General features: G+C 39.4%; 2 protein-coding genes across 2 annotated transcripts; one reads left to right on the top strand and one right to left on the bottom strand.

Moving 5' to 3' along the window:
- The first annotated feature begins 10,240 nt into the window (after nt 1-10,240).
- Nucleotides 10,241-13,427, top strand: LOC113097615 (small integral membrane protein 28-like). The gene is made up of 2 exons (XM_026262882.1): nt 10,241-10,629; nt 12,244-13,427. The coding sequence occupies exons 1-2, from the start codon at nt 10,525-10,527 to the stop codon at nt 12,664-12,666; spliced, it is 528 nt and encodes a 175-aa protein (XP_026118667.1). The 5' UTR covers nt 10,241-10,524; the 3' UTR covers nt 12,667-13,427.
- A 615-nt stretch (nt 13,428-14,042) lies between these two features.
- On the bottom strand, nt 14,043-16,205 carry LOC113097597 (lysozyme C, milk isozyme-like). Its single transcript, XM_026262859.1, has 5 exons — nt 15,945-16,205; nt 15,295-15,552; nt 14,688-14,748; nt 14,423-14,470; nt 14,043-14,258 (listed from the first exon to the last, which is right to left on the bottom strand). Exons 1-5 carry the CDS (start codon nt 16,081-16,083, stop codon nt 14,183-14,185), a joined length of 582 nt encoding a protein of 193 aa, XP_026118644.1. The 5' UTR covers nt 16,084-16,205; the 3' UTR covers nt 14,043-14,182.
- Between the last annotated feature and the right edge of the window lie 428 nt (nt 16,206-16,633).

Below are 16,633 nucleotides of genomic sequence, written 5' to 3'. Positions count from 1 at the left end.
GCGTCTATTCAATAAACCTCTTTTTGGATGATTGCTTTATCCACAGGACGTCCAGCAAACTCTCATTACCAGTGGTCAGAGAAATTCTTTGGAAAACCTTCACGTGTGCGTCAGAGATTTCGATCGAATTACACAGAAATGTCCATATCTCTAATTAAAAACGTGGCTGCTGCTAAACCTGAAATGTTCAACCCCAGCCGTCCCCTGTAAACCCAGATATTAGGATTGTTCTGCTTCTGAAACTCATCCGTCTAAACAGCCACTTAATACAAAAAAACTAATTTTATCACCTTAATGTCAATGTAAATCCACAAGACTTTCTTTGCTATGGTTTGTATTAAGCTTAAGGTCAAGATCAGGTTGAAATAGCTTCTTAAGAGAACAAAAACGCCACATTTTCACATTCTCTCTTTCTAATGTTACAGTATTGTTTATTATCAAATGCTGGTGTTCACGTGAAAACGTTTGAGAAATCAGAATGAGTGCTTATTTAGTTGTTTTGGAGCCGGACCTCAGACATTAATAAACCAAATGTACTGACAGTGATCCACGGTGTATCAGTAATGAGCTTTGGTCCTAATGAGACTATCGCCAGTTTTAGCACTGATTGACTGTAGCTCAGCTCAAATGCCCTGCCAATCATTTCACATCTCCAACCAACCAGACTAATGCAGACCTTTCAATCTGCATGGTTCTGTTGATTTTTTCTCTGTGTTTTTAGCAAGTAAGAGTATTAGTTTCATTGTAAGTGTGTCAACCATTTTTTTGCCTTGAAATCTTTAATGATTTTTATGAAGTAAATGCATGAATACTTTTTATATTATTAGTAATATTTAGATGAACACTTACTAAACTTAAGCAACTTGCTTGATTATCCATATGTGAATTTTAATGTTAAAATGAGCATCAAATATAATCGTCAGCCTTTTGAGGAATGTTTATTTGTTCATTTCTCAATCGTCACTGTAATGCATTGCATTATCTTGTTTTTTGTTGATCATAAAACTGAGCAAATCAATATCATCTTACTAAGACATTATTGTGACAACTGATATTTATATGTGTAGTGGGTTTCCTTCTGCGTTGTGTGTTTTGATAATAAAAGAGACTTCACACCATGATGCAGTTGTCACGTGGTTTACTCTCAGCGACGTTTCTGTATCAAAGTATAACAGACATCAGCAGGTAGTAACAGAAGAATATCAGGTCTAGCAGTGCCTCTCATCGCAACGACATCCCGCGAAAGAGAGCATTAAAACATACAGGAAAAGAAACCAATACTATAATGATCCATTTACATACCTGTATCAAAGTATAACAGACATCAGCAGGTAGTAACAGAAGAATATCAGGTCTAGCAGTGCCTGTCAATCATTGCATAGTGTTACACTGTACACTTATATAACAGCAAATACATTCAAACCTCTCATGGATCATTAAAGTTAAACAGACAAACTTCACGCAATCACTAATGTATAATTCATAACTGAATAACTCTGTTTTACCGAAGTATGCATCGTTATGTAATTAATTCAGCAGCATACTGCACGTGTAATGGCGACCATCACATGAATTCACACTTCGATTAAACATACTTTTTACAATGTTACTAACTTGGACTAGTAATCCCATAATAAGGAAAAGTTAACAAACAAACTGATTTCGTGCAAAAAAAAAAAAAAAAAAAATCAATAATCAGTAAGTAATTTAATAGATTCAAACACTTTTCTGAGGAGCTGATAAAATATACCTCTCATCGCAACGACATCCCGCGAAAGAGAGAGAGCACAGGAAATTACATCAGCCCTTCCCTAGCGCTAACACACGACGTAACTCACGTAAACGGTTGTTCCTAAACATTTTATATAGATTAACAATTCCAAAAAGAAAATCAAACTAATAAAAAAAAAGAAATACAAATTATATATGTAAAAAGAAATAAAAATAACAATAGTTTTGTGCTTGTGATCACATGACTTCACTGTGAAATTATTCCTGATACCAGTTTCAAAATTAAAGCCTCTTGTATTAGTACTATTAGTTAATAATAATTTCAATAATCTAGTGTAACAACATTACACTTGCCACATTCACCCCCACTGTTTTACACTAGATTATTGGACAAACCAACATCTTGACAGATCAGCGTAGTCATTTCACATAAACCTCCTTAGGTAATACAGCTCTGAAGCCATCTCATTAAAGATTCAGATAAACCAAGGGTAGCTAATCCCCAATCTATCATTTGAAAAACCATGCCATATACATAGTTAGAATAATGACATACACCAACAGTCGCTCTGTATGCTCAGTTTCTTAAGCAAACTTGTGTGTTATAGACCATTAAAGGTATTTCCACCCAGATCAAATTAACAGGTGCACATTCCATCAAACACACAAAAACAAGACATAAGAAAATAAGATTAAACTTCCAGTACAGGAAAAACTCTTTGAGTTGACATTGTTTGTATCAATCTACGCACAGGTTTAATCAGTCTACCGAATCTTGTCCGTGTTCTCTGCTGTTCACCAGATTCTCCTACATTATGACAAGAATATGTAGTGTCTTGAGAGGAACCCCCAGGTATCTCTCTCACTATCGCAGAAACATCACAAACATGATCAACAACAGGTGTGACAGTTTGGGATACAGAGTCTTCATTCTGAACATCCGATATAAGTGATGTCCCATCATTTGAGAGAATGTACAAAGACACTGAAGGATTGGACATTCTTTCAGAAATTTCCTGACATTCTGCCCCTTCGACCTGTTCGGTTTGTTGTTCCCCTTCATGATCACAAATCTCATGTTCACCACTTTGAATTACATTATCTTTCAGTTCACCAGTATCCTTTCCTGTAACTACATCTAAATCAGCAATCCATTGAGAAGTCCTGTCTACAGTGTCACTTTTCTGAATGTCAGTACTTGACGAATCACAGATCGAACTCAAGTCACATTCTGAACTCACTGAATCCTCCCAAGCAGGCAATGGAAGAAAGTTAACAGGCATTAACAGGTTCCGATGCACAGTCTTGACACGACCATTTACTGGGTGGCGAATCTTGTACGTATTCAAAGAACAGTTCTTACCCACAACAATGTACACTGAGCTTTCCCAACGATCCGCTAACTTTCTTTTTCCTTTTTCCCCTTTGTTTGCCAGAAGGACTCTATCACCCAACTCTAATGAATGACCCTTGCACTTGCGGTTATAATACTCAGCCTGTTTTTTCTGCTGCTGATGTGCATTTTGTTGTGCAAGCGTCATTGCCTCCCTCAAATCCTTTCCCAGAGACTGAACATATTTACTCACATCAACGGTCTCTCCATCCAAAATGACACTCTCAAACAAAACATCTACTGGCAATCTTGGGGTACGACCAAACATCAAAAAGAAAGGTGGGTAGCCAGTTGTCTCATGTCTGGTGCAATTGTAAGAAAAGGTCAGCGTGTTCAACATCTGAGGCCAATTAGCTTTAGACCTTGGAGGCAAGGACCTTATCATATCACCCAGGGTACGGTTAAACCTTTCAGTTTGACCGTTACCCATAGGGTGATAGGGTGTAGTATGAGATTTGGAAACACCAGACAATTTCAACAATTCTGCAATCAGAGAACTTTCAAAGTTTGCACCCTTGTCAGAGTGGATTCGTGCTGGGAACCCATATATACAAAAGAAATTGTTCCACAGAACACGGGCAACAGACTTTGCAGTTTGATTTGGGCAAGCGTACGCACATGCAAGTTTTGTGAAGTGGTCGGTTATCACCAACACATCAACTGACTTGTTATTAACATCCTCAGCCATCCAGAAATCGATACAAACCAACTCTAGTGGCGACGTTGTAGTTATAGACACAAGTGGTGCTCTAGCCTCAGGCTCAGGAGTTTTACTCAACACGCATCTCTTGCATTGTGACACGTACAGTTTTACGTCTTTCTCCATAGAGTTCCAGTAAAATCTCTGCCTCGCCAGCCAAAGAGTGCGGTGCTGGCCCTGATGACCAGCGTCATCATGCACCCCTTTCAGGGCCAAACCTCTTAAAGCTGCTGGCACAACATACTGATAGGATTTATTCTTGGTCGCAGGATTTTTAGATACACGGTAAAGTATACCTAACCTGATTACAAATTTGCCCCACTGTCTGAGTGTTCGTACAGTTTCTTTTGACTCGTTAACCTTTTCTCTCCTAGAAGGACGTCTAGCTCGCTCCACAAAGAACCTCACCCTACTAATCACTGGATCATAAGATTGCTTGTTGAGCAGCTCATCATGGGTAAGCTTACTGAGTGGGCACTGTGCCTCATCCTCCAACCCCTTCAAATGCTGAACATAAGCAACTGCTCTAGCTGCTGCACCTTCCTCCCAGTGACGATGAGAACGGAACACAGCTGACATCTCCTCACAGGACACGTTCCCTGTAGCAAAACTCTGAACCAGGTTGGTTACTCTATGACACTTCTGAGACCCAGACATTTCTTCAACAACCTCCTCATTCGTATGTTCACAGGACAAATGAAACATATCCTGCACCCGCTCGACCCCCAGCATCTCCGCTTCATGCCTCAAGATGTCATATGGTGTTCTAGTCAGCCTGTGTAGAATCCTGGAAGCAGCAAAAGGCTCTCTGCTCAACGCATCAGCTACAACGTTTTTCGATCCGGGTATGTATTGTATGTCAAATTCAAAAGGGGCCAACTTTGCAACCCATCTCTGCTCACAGGCATCAAGCCTCGGCTTGGTCAAGATATACTTGAGCGGGTTGTTATCCGTCCAAACCGTAAACCTGTGCCCACGAAGCCAATGACTGAATTTGTCGCAAATGGCCCATTTCATAGCTAAAAATTCGAGCCTATGAGCCGGATACTTAGACTGAGCGTGATTGAGTGATTTTGATGCAAAGACGATTGGTCTCGCAGTCGCATGACCCTCCTGAACTTGGGAGAGCACGGCTCCAAGTCCACTCGTAGAAGCATCAACTGACAGTATAAATGGTCTTGAAAAGTCGGGATGAGCAAGTAAGACCTGATTTACCAGCACAATCTTAAGATTCTTGAATGCCACTTTGCAGTCATCTGTCCAATCAGCAGGAGTGAGCTTACGGTCAGCTCCTGTCCTTTTTACAACACCCCTCCCTTTCCTAGGTCTCTTCTGACCAGACATCAGCTGAAAGAGAGGCCTCGCAATCATAGAACAGTTTTCAATGAAATGTTGATAGTAAATAACCATGCCGAGAAATGACCTGATTTTTCTCACAGACGGGGTCATACCATCAACTTCCATCAAATCCTTCTCTGAAACATTCACGATAGCCTCTACTTTCATAGGATCACTAGACACTCCTTCCTGAGAGACAATGTGTCCCAAAAATTTGACTGATCTACGCAAAAACCTACACTTGGAGGGTGAAAGTTTCAAGTTGTGATCTCGGAGACGTTGAAACACCAACTCCAGTCTCTGTAAACTTTCTTCCTCAGTCTTACCAAAAACTAACAGATCATCTAGGTAGCAGAGCAAACTCAGAAAATTTTGATCACCGAAAATGGTCAACATCATTCTCATAAAAGTCGCAGGACTGTTGCAGAGGCCTTGCGGTAACCGGTTGTACTCGTGCAAACCCAGAGGGGAACTAAAAGCTGTAAATTTCTTATCCTCTTCATGCAGAGGAATGTTGTAGTACCCAGATGTTAAATCCATGGTACAAAACAAAGCATTCCCCCCCAATGCCGCTAGAACGTCTGCTTGGTGAGGGAGAGGATGTGCGTCCTTCACCGTACGGGCATTAAGCCACCGAAAATCAGTGCACAATCGTAAATCACCGTTTTTCTTCCAAACTAGTACTAACGGTGACGCAAACTCACTGGATGATTTCCTGATTATTTCCATCTGTTCCATCTCATCGAGCGTCTCCCTTAACTTTTGATAGTGAGCCGGAGAAACTCTGCGATACGGTAAGCGGAAAGGTCTGTCATCAGTCAACCGAATGCGATGACAGAACCCCTTCGCTTCACCGCAATCCAATGAATGCCTAGAGAAAACGCACTCATATTTCTTTATCAGATCAATGAGCTTGCCTCTCCAAAAATCCGACACCTCACAGTCATTTAAGTTCAAGTCTTTGAGGCCCATCTCATCCAACCGAATATCACTGAGGTGCTTAGCACCAGACACTGAACTCTTGGCTGATAAACTACCACAAGAACTGCCGCTACTCATGGCTACATTCTGGAAAACTCTTCGTTCTTGCACATGATCAAAATCTTCTAGAGCGATGCATGGGTAGACACCAGCCAACTTTGCATTCTTGCGCAACACAATTTCAGAGTTCGTCGGATTTATCATTTTCACCGGGAGCCAACCGTCACCCCACAAAGGCGAGATTACTCTACCGATAAGTACATTACGATGGACGCAGCGAGAAGTACTTGGTTCAATCATAACTGTGCTGCCCACTGAGAGTTTCAGCCCTGGTGGCAGCCGACCCCAGACAAGGTGCTCACTCATTGGCTGCAAAACCACAGCAGACTTGGACTTTAAAGTACCAACCTTGTCAGGGATAGTACTACCTCTCCACCTCTCGATGCTCGAAAGCATACGCAGAAACTGACAGTCTTCACTAAGATTAGATTGATCTGGTTTATCTACAACTCTCCAGAATCCCTCGTTTGATTTCATCTCTCTAAGCAGAGGTTTCAGCACATTGGTACCAATGATAAGCTGGTCCACCTGTCCACTCACAATAAGGACTGGGACACTAAAACTAAATCCATACACCTCAAGTTTCAGATCACAAATACCTTCAGGACTAGTCTGCTTCCCGCCGCACCCCACCAGGACAATGTCTGACGGGGGAAATAACTCCTGATCCAGGACTCCAGCTTCTCTCAGTTGAGGTACCACGTTGGCACTCAAAGTAGTCGCCATAGAGCCACTGTCCAGCATCCCCTTAAGACAAACTTTGTCCTGTACAAAAACACTAGTATAAAACAGACTGTCATTCTGCATTGACTGAATAGTATTTTGAAAAATCACAGTTTTATCTTTGCTAACACTCTCACAATAAAATGAATAAACCGATTCAACATCAGCATCCAAGGAGGAACTTTCATTTTGCCCCACATTGCCCTCCCTCCAATGGAGGCTCTCTAGTTTCCCTGAGGTGCGTCAACTCCTTGTCTGCCAGGATTTTCCCTGGGCATGATTTTCTCACAATTAAAGCTCATATGCCCAGAAGAAAAACACTTAAAGCAGAGATTATACATCTTACAGTGAGCAGTAGTACTGTGATCTTTGCTGGTACAAACTCTACATTCACGGCTCTGTTTGTTAGAATTCTTGGGCCAACCACCACGCACAGATTGAGCATTGCACACAAGAGCTATTATCGGTTACTGGTGAGGCTGATTCTGACCTATGAGGAGACAGAGAAGTTGTCTCATCAATTGGCTCCAGAACCTTGACTGTTTGTTGACACGCAATTCGCTTTGTCACTTTCTGCTCCCTAAGCATCTCATCCAATCTCTCTTGGACCTCAGAAGCTGTCCACGACTGTGCAGGTTTACTTTTGAACACAAAAGACAGATCCTTATCAGGGCAATGTCGTATAAACATCACAGCCAGTTCTCTGCTTCGATTTTCTAATGTCCTTCCCTCCTCTCTAAGACTTTGCTCAGCCACCTCAGCTGCTTTGTTCAACCTTATCCAATAATCCAGAGAGCTCTCATTGGAGTAAGGTTTCACAGAGTAGAAATCGGCTAAAGGCATTCCTGAGCTACTGGAATCACTAAAATGGTGTCTCAAAACTGTGAACACAGCATCAACAGTTGGAGTAACTATTCTGTTGCTCAGCCAAACCTTAATGATGTCCCTGGCCCTCCCCATTAGTCTATTCATTACTTCTTCAACCCTTTCAGATTCTATCACTTCTTTTTTGTTTAAGTACACTCGCATCAGTTCTTCCCACTCCATCATGGAACACTTATCTGTACCATCTCCACGATAATAAGGAGGTGCAGTTATCTCAGACTTCAGTATTAAATTCAACTTGGAAGCATCGATAATGGTTGCATTCGGTATCTTGTTGTCAGAAATGTTAGTGTTTTCTCCAAAACAACCACTAGATGGCAGATTTGAATGTCTAGTCTGCAACAAACTGTCCCTGATAGCTTCACCAATTTCAGATCCAATTTGTCTGATGAGGCTACTCATGTCACTTGAGAGTTCAGATTCATGTTTTGTACACTCTGGGCTACCAGGTTTTGTTATTGGACTGCAGCTTACGTCGAGTCTAGCATCTGACAATCTCAGCTTTCCACCCCTCCCAGTGCTTGCATACTCAGGACCCATAAGCTGAAAACCACGGTCAGGTGTGGTCAGGAGCGCACCCCTTCCTCTACCAGCCATCATGCGGTGTTCAAATGTGAACCTCTCCTCCTTGTCATCTGTCATAACGAATTATCTCAATTTTCCTAATAAACAAATAAATTTGATCGGAAATTTGAAGTCCTTAATTCTTTTCCAGAAAAAAAAAGTGTCCCTTTTTATTTTTTTTTGAAAGAAAAAGAAAAAGTCAAGAGTCCAAACCAGTCACTAATGATCAGCTCCAGTCCCGCAGATCACGACGACGTCAGCACAGTCCCAGGAAAGACGGTCACACTTTCAGCATCCCAGGCGGTCAGCTACCAGCAAACCAAACGGTGGGTCACGGCACCATTGTGTAGTGGGTTTCCTTCTGCGTTGTGTGTTTTGATAATAAAAGAGACTTCACACCATGATGCAGTTGTCACGTGGTTTACTCTCAGCGACGTTTCTGTATCAAAGTATAACAGACATCAGCAGGTAGTAACAGAAGAATATCAGGTCTAGCAGTGCCTCTCATCGCAACGACATCCCGCGAAAGAGAGCATTAAAACATACAGGAAAAGAAACCAATACTATAATGATCCATTTACATACCTGTATCAAAGTATAACAGACATCAGCAGGTAGTAACAGAAGAATATCAGGTCTAGCAGTGCCTGTCAATCATTGCATAGTGTTACACTGTACACTTATATAACAGCAAATACATTCAAACCTCTCATGGATCATTAAAGTTAAACAGACAAACTTCACGCAATCACTAATGTATAATTCATAACTGAATAACTCTGTTTTACCGAAGTATGCATCGTCATGTAATTAATTCAGCAGCATACTGCACGTGTAATGGCGACCATCACATGAATTCACACTTCGATTAAACATACTTTTTACAATGTTACTAACTTGGACTAGTAATCCCATAATAAGGAAAAGTTAACAAACAAACTGATTTCGTGCAAAAAAAAAAAAAAAAAAATCAATAATCAGTAAGTAATTTAATAGATTCAAACACTTTTCTGAGGAGCTGATAAAATATACCTCTCATCGCAACGACATCCCGCGAAAGAGAGAGAGCACAGGAAATTACATCAGCCCTTCCCTAGCGCTAACACACGACGTAACTCACGTAAACGGTTGTTCCTAAACATTTTATATAGATTAACAATTCCAAAAAGAAAATCAAACTAATAAAAAAAAAGAAATACAAATTATATATGTAAAAAGAAATAAAAATAACAATAGTTTTGTGCTTGTGATCACATGACTTCACTGTGAAATTATTCCTGATACCAGTTTCAAAATTAAAGCCTCTTGTATTAGTACTATTAGTTAATAATAATTTCAATAATCTAGTGTAACAACATTACACTTGCCACATATGCATTTATATAAGTAGTCTGTTACTATTATAAAAATCTTACTGATTTACATGACCAACTATCAGAATTTCTTCATTTCTGGCCATATAAAAAACAGCAACTGCACTAAATTGCATATTTTTTGTTCAGTTCAGGCATCTGAATAAAATAGAGGTGCTTTTTCCTCCTCAAGTGTGAGCTCATTATTCTTACTGTATCATCTGATGCAAAACATAAAACTTAAATAAACTGTCCAATTAAAAAAAAAGAAACGATTTTTCTGACTAGTATTTCATATGTTTGGCTAAACGGTTAAGTTTCTCCTAAGCAAAGAAGTAGGCTACAGTATATCTTAAAGCAACAGATGTCTGAACTGAAGCATTCCTAGATGTTTATCTAAACACATGTGAAACTCTGAATGCTAAGGAGAAGCCCCGCCCATTTCTGCCACCACTGCAAACCGCAGCAGCACTTTGACTCATTTGATTGACAGCTCCATCTTCTCTATCCCCCTCCGCTGTTTATTAAATATAGGCCAGCTGTGCGCATCACAAATCCCCAAATGATTGCCTTTCGGGTCTTTTTTCGCCTCGTGCCATTGGCTGACCACTGGCCTGATTTCCGCTGATCTGCATGTGCGAGCATGTGAGACAGTACTTAACACACACAAACTCTGGCTCTCACACTCACATTCAGAGAGACACAAGATGCAGCTGTTATCCTACTGCGCTCTTTAGACCGCTGCTGGCCTGACTCTCTCATCCTCCATCAGCCGACGCTCTTCTGTCAGCAGAAGCATGCAACGATTGCTGGACAGCAGCTGGATAAAGTTTGGACCTGCTGGAAGAGATGACTGGGTGTCTGGGTCCCCATCGCCGCCTACTGCAGTACAACGACCACAGGTTAGTGAACTATCCCAGTCAAGACGAAAGCTGGGATTCAAGATGGACAGAAGATTGATTAGTTCCAAAAATGAAGGTTCCAAAGTGGTGATGTCATAGAAGAACCATTGAGAGAAGCTTTCAGTAAACAGTTCTTTAAAAAAAATGTTTCTTTGTTTGAAGAACTTTTAAATAATCCAAAGAACCTCTATAAAGAATGGAAATTGTGCAGTTCCATTTGTGTGAGAATTAAAGTCATTGTTACACTCTGACATTTGTTTTGTCTTCAATTTTGATGCTGTGATGACCTGAAGCTCAGTTGTGATCTCCACAGGGGTTCATTTAAGGTGACAGTGTGGTTTGGCGTAAATGAAGGGGTTTATAGGACCAAAATATCTAATCTAGCTGAAAAGCAGCATTATGTGATTAGTAAACGGTTGGAGAAGCACTAGATTTTAGGATGCAGTCAGGTTAGGGTGGAGGCGCTGGTTCTGGATTAGTAAACAGCTGTATTTATTAAAGAATGGTTGCTTTACTTCAGTGCATTCAAGAAGATAGTGGATCCATCCCTGGATATGCTGCATATATGCTATAGGTTCAACAAATAACTTTTACATTGTTTTATTTTCAAGACAATTTTTCACTGTAGTCTCGATATGGCTCTGTACTTAAAATTGTGTTTTATAGGTTTTTCAAATCTTTCTGTTGTTTCTTGTTTCATTAAAGCATCCTATGGTTTTCTCGTGAGCTGAACAAGACATTTAGTTTAGAAATTAAATTAGTTTGTTAGGGTATATGAAATTTCAAAAGATCAAAGATCAGTCTTCATTTTTCTATCTAGTTTCATACATTCAGATATCATCTCACTACTAAAAACAGCTGGCTACTGTAGATTTTCTTCCAGATTAAAAGCATTTTTAGGCACTTTTCAGTTAGTCAGGCTGTCAAACCAGCTGGTTGTCCAATTAAACCAAGTAAATCCCATCACGTGAGAAAACAGAATTATTTCATGAGGTGGCAATTGTGTATGAATTTAAGAAAAAAGCAAAGTCCACTATTTAGGTTGAAATGTTATTGTACCATTTTTTCAGTGTTGAACATCATTGAAGACCAGCTTAAACCAGATCATTTAAACCAGGAAGCAATCAAAAAGAGCTATGATATGTAAGTGCTAAGACAAGACACAGCCTAATGCAGTACATGAAAATTAGTTTTATTAAATTATATAATAAATAACATGAAAAAAAAACAGAAAAGAAAAAGAATAGAGCAAGCTAGTGGCCTTTTTTACTTTTTTATTTATATAGGTAAGGCAAGGCAAATTTATTTATATAGCACATTTCGTAAACAATGGTAATTCAAAGTGATTTACATAAAAGAAAGTACAATTATTAAAAATGTACTTATTTAAAATGAATTTAAAAGAGTTAGAAAATGATTTTACATAAAACAAAAAATAAGAAACTATAGTGCAATCAGGTTTTATTTAATAGAAAGAAAACAAATAGCTACAAAAAATTGAGAAGCTAGTTTTTTTTTCTTTTCTTTTTTTTATGAAAACAAGCAGATAGTAAATGAATAGAATACAAAAAATATATATTTTTAATAAAAAATATGTCCTTTACGTCCCTATAGGGTTACCACTGGAATGAGCTTTCGAGCCAAAACGACGGGAAATCGGAGCTTGTCCTGTACATCATCCTCCCGCTCGCCACGCTCCTCGTGTTCGGTGCCGTGTTCGTCCTCGTTTACCGGAGGTTCAGGCAGAACAAGCTCGGACTGGCCAACATCATCGCGCTGGACCTGCAGGACCCGGAGCGCAACGCCGAGATCCTGTCGTCACTCACCGGGAACGCGGAGCGGCTGAACAGCACGAGCTCGGACATGTCTGACGGGGTGTTCCTCATGGTTTACCTCCCGCCGCCCTACGAGGACACGCTGACCAAGATCACGCGAGCCGCGAGCCTCAGCAGCGGGAAAGACGTCGAGTCCATCACGATCGAAGACCTCGAGGCCAAACTGTGTCCAGAGCTCGTGTCCAGCGGGGAGTTCGTCTGAGAAGCAACGAAGAAGCTTACTAAAGAGACTCCGGGGCTAGATGTCACAGAGCCCTGCTGCTGGGGAACAATTAAATAATAAGACCATCCCAAAAAATTACAATGGTTTCCACTACATACATTATAAACCATTAACTTTTAACCATTTAAACCATTAAAAATGGTGTAGTGTGTGTTTTGTGACTTGTTCCATAAAGATTTACTGGTTTTAACAAGCCACCAATAGAAGTTTTCCATTATAACCAGTTAAACCATTAGAAATAGTGTGATGGTGTCTACTGTTTTTTTTTTTTTCAGCAGGGAGTGAAGATGACACAAGGGCTATCTCAGTTTTTTGTTGTCCTCTTGTCTGTCCGTTGATTTCTAATCTATTAAACTAAAATAACAGAGAAAAACTTAAAAGTATGTGCCTGACTTTCTATACTTTTTTATACTTTACCATAATAGAGATCTTGATATTCATATTAGTTTCACATTACAACAATGTATTGTATACCACATGGACATGAGAGTATAGTTGTGCTTGTATTTACAGTAGGCTGAGTAATCACTGTGTGTTTTACTTTGAACTATTGCCTAGTTAGACGCACTTTGTGTTGTACCACAATTTTTAGTAGAGACTATCACAGTATTATGTCATGTTTTTATATCTGCAAGACTGCATCAGTCATAGTTTGCATAAATAATTAGCACGATGCTGGCAGGTTTTGCATTATCATGTAGTCATCTAAACCATTTCTAATAAAGACCATATTAAAGGCTGCTAAGTGTCACTGAACTTTTTGCAGGCATGCAGTTTTTCATGCAATCACATTGCATATTGCCTTCATACTTAATATATGTCAATTGCATATCAAGGTACATTGAAAAAAAAAATACAATAGCATGTAACTATTATTTTTGTTATTATTAGATATTATCAATATTAAAATCAGGAATCCACATTCAAAAGATCCGCTTAACACCTTTCAGTCTCAGAAAAAAATGCACAAAAGCTGTATCTGGGGCAGTACCCTTTCAGAATATGTACACTTTTTAGTTTACTGCCCCAATGACAGCTTTATCAGAGTTTGCTGGAAAAAATCTTGCTTGGGATTTTTATCTAATTTTTATATTTGTAGCACCAGAGAAACAAAACAGCTGCTGCATGTACATGTAAAAAATGGTTATTTAGTTGTTCTGTCTATACATTTCTCAGTGAGAAAAAAGTCTGTTGTTTATCTCAGTACACAATAATCAAGTGTGTGCTATTGCTATAATTACAAGCACGCCATCTAGTGGATGTTCTATGTATTTAGTATGTTGCCTACTGAATACTGGCTGATAGTAAAAAACCTTAACAAGGGCCTTAATTAAATTAATGAGAACAACCTTGCGTTTCAAATGGATTTAATGACTCATACAGGCTAGTACAAAACACAAGCTTGTGCTGGGATTTTGTCGTCTTGCAAGAAAGCTACAAATATAATTGCACCTAAATGCAAAAGTAAAGGAGGGGGCTAATAGAGGTCAGGACTTTATGGTGTTTGACAGATGGCAAAGTACGAAGTGGCCTTCATGGTCATACACTCCGGCTGGTGGATCAGCGAGATCCTGTCAAAGGAAAATAGGAAACATGATTTTTTTTATTTTTATATCAGTTTAGTCAAGCCAGTGATATTAGCTATTGTAGTTTTAACATACTTGCATGCAAACACAGTAAACTCATGTTTTCCATTAATTGCTTTATTGAATTGGTTCTTGTTTCATTCACTTACATTTTATGGATGTGTCTAGCAGTTTCGGGGTCAGGAATCGGATACGTTCTGTTAAAGTCAGATGAACACAATTTCAGGACACTTGCACTCACCTGCTTTATGAGGATTCACTATTTATATAATTTCTACATGGAATAAATATTAATACTACAGTCTGCAAAATGAATGTGTAATGGATGTATAATGTTGTGTCACAGTTAATTAAATCATACTGCACTGGATAATATCATTTTCTGACATTTGTGTGTTTTATTGAAGTACTCACAGTGCATTTATAAGGGTCTGGACACAGGCTATGTCATCGCTGGTGTTATCATCAATCAGCTCTGAAAAGGAGAACAATCACATTTAATTTTAGAGAATATTTATGCATATGAAAAAGTCTCTTCTGCTCACCATATATTTGTTTAGATGTACAGTAAAAACTGAAATATTCTGAAATAATATTACAATTTAAAATAACTGTTTTCTATTTGAATATATTGTAATATTTAATTTATTCCTGTGATGCAAAGCTGAATTATCAGCATCATTAATCCAGTCTTCAGTGTCACATGATCCTTCAGAAATTGTTCTAATATACTGATTGATTTGCTGCTCAAGAAACATTTCTGATTATTATACATTTTAAAACAGCTGTGCTGCTTCACATTTTTGTGCAAGACATACTCTTTTAAAGGATCCTTCAATGACCAAAATGTTCAAAAGAACAACATTCATTATCATAACATTATGCATTTCAGTCACTTGTAATCAATTTAATGCATCCTTGCAAAATATATGTATTGATTTCTTTCACAAGAACCCCAGACTGGTTGTTATCTTGCCGTATCAACCAGTCCATCATCTCTTTCTAGATTAAATATACTCACTGTCGCAGGACAGTCTGCAGAGGTTCAGTGCACGACTCTGAGCAGAGTTGCACACCACATGGTCACTGAGCTGGAACAAGCCGTACAGGGTCCAGACCTCATCTTTGTCCTCATCACTTTCATTACTGGAAGAGCCGCCTTTATTATTTCCTCTGGGAGACCTACCACGACGAGGACCGCTACGAGGCTCTTGTGGCTCAGGGATCGTCTTAATAGCGCTGGTATTGAAGCCAGAGGTCAGCTGGACGTGACACACGACTGTAAAGAAAAGAGATTTCATTCATTTCAGCCATTTTTGAAGAATGTTCTGTTGCATCCAACTTAAAAATGAAACTTTCACAGCATTTTGGGTCCAACCTTTCAGCGAACAGTTAGGCAAAATAGGCATTTAATTTTCTTACTGTGAAGAACATTTGTAAAAAATAAAATAAAATAAAAAATACAACCTTCTTCCACTTTAAATATCCCTTTATGGAATGGAAAGATTTAATGGACATTTAATGTTCTTCATGGAACCTTCAATGCAAATAAAGAACATAGTGTGTTCTATGCTATGCTCACCTGCAAACTACTTCAACAGTACAAGAATCTACACAGAAGCAGTGATAGGTACAGTTTATCTAAAGCTGGGGATGTAAATAGAGACTCACTCTGTGCCAGCACGTCTGCAGAATTGGGGATTTGAAGAGTAAGGCCTTCTTCAAGCTGCTGCTTCAGCTCACATTTACTCAAAATCACGCCGTCACTCACGCCGACTGCTAGAAATAAAACAACCACAACTGCCAACATCTTCACGTCTGGATGAATCAGTTTTCAGGGAATCATTGTAAGCGTAGTGTAGATATAGACCCAGCTGTTCCCCTGAGAGAGGCCATCTGTGTGTCAGTGGGTTATGTGAAAGAACAGTTTGAAAGCTTGTGTGTCAGCGCGTAGGAGGTTTTAAGGCACTTTGTGTTCTGGATGAAATGTTTTGGCTTGGTTTCAGTGTTTCTGGGTTGCACAGAATCAAGTTCTATAACTAGGGAAAACACAATGAAGTAAAGAGCATGGTCTTTTGAATAGTCTTTGTCTCAGCCAGGATCGGATGTCACGTACGGGTTATGTGACGACCGCAAGAAAGACCCGGACAGACTGACTGGTGCATGAGACAATGCTGGGTGGACCTGTGAATTTAGGTTCAATAAAAATAAAATAAATTCTAGGAGGGAAAGCATTTTGCTGTAATACAGTGATGCAAGCAAAATGTGAGTTTGCTTTGTTCTGTATCAGCTTGATTAGTTTGTCTGTTACCATGCAGGGTGGAAAGAGTGCCAATGCATACAGGTCAGGACGTTTGGGA

Source organism: Carassius auratus, unplaced genomic scaffold (assembly GCF_003368295.1).
Source record: "Carassius auratus strain Wakin unplaced genomic scaffold, ASM336829v1 scaf_tig00216332, whole genome shotgun sequence".
Classification (NCBI taxonomy): Eukaryota; Metazoa; Chordata; class Actinopteri; order Cypriniformes; family Cyprinidae; genus Carassius; species Carassius auratus.
Note: the sequence above shows the minus strand (reverse complement) of the source record. Positions and strands in the feature narration are given on the sequence as shown.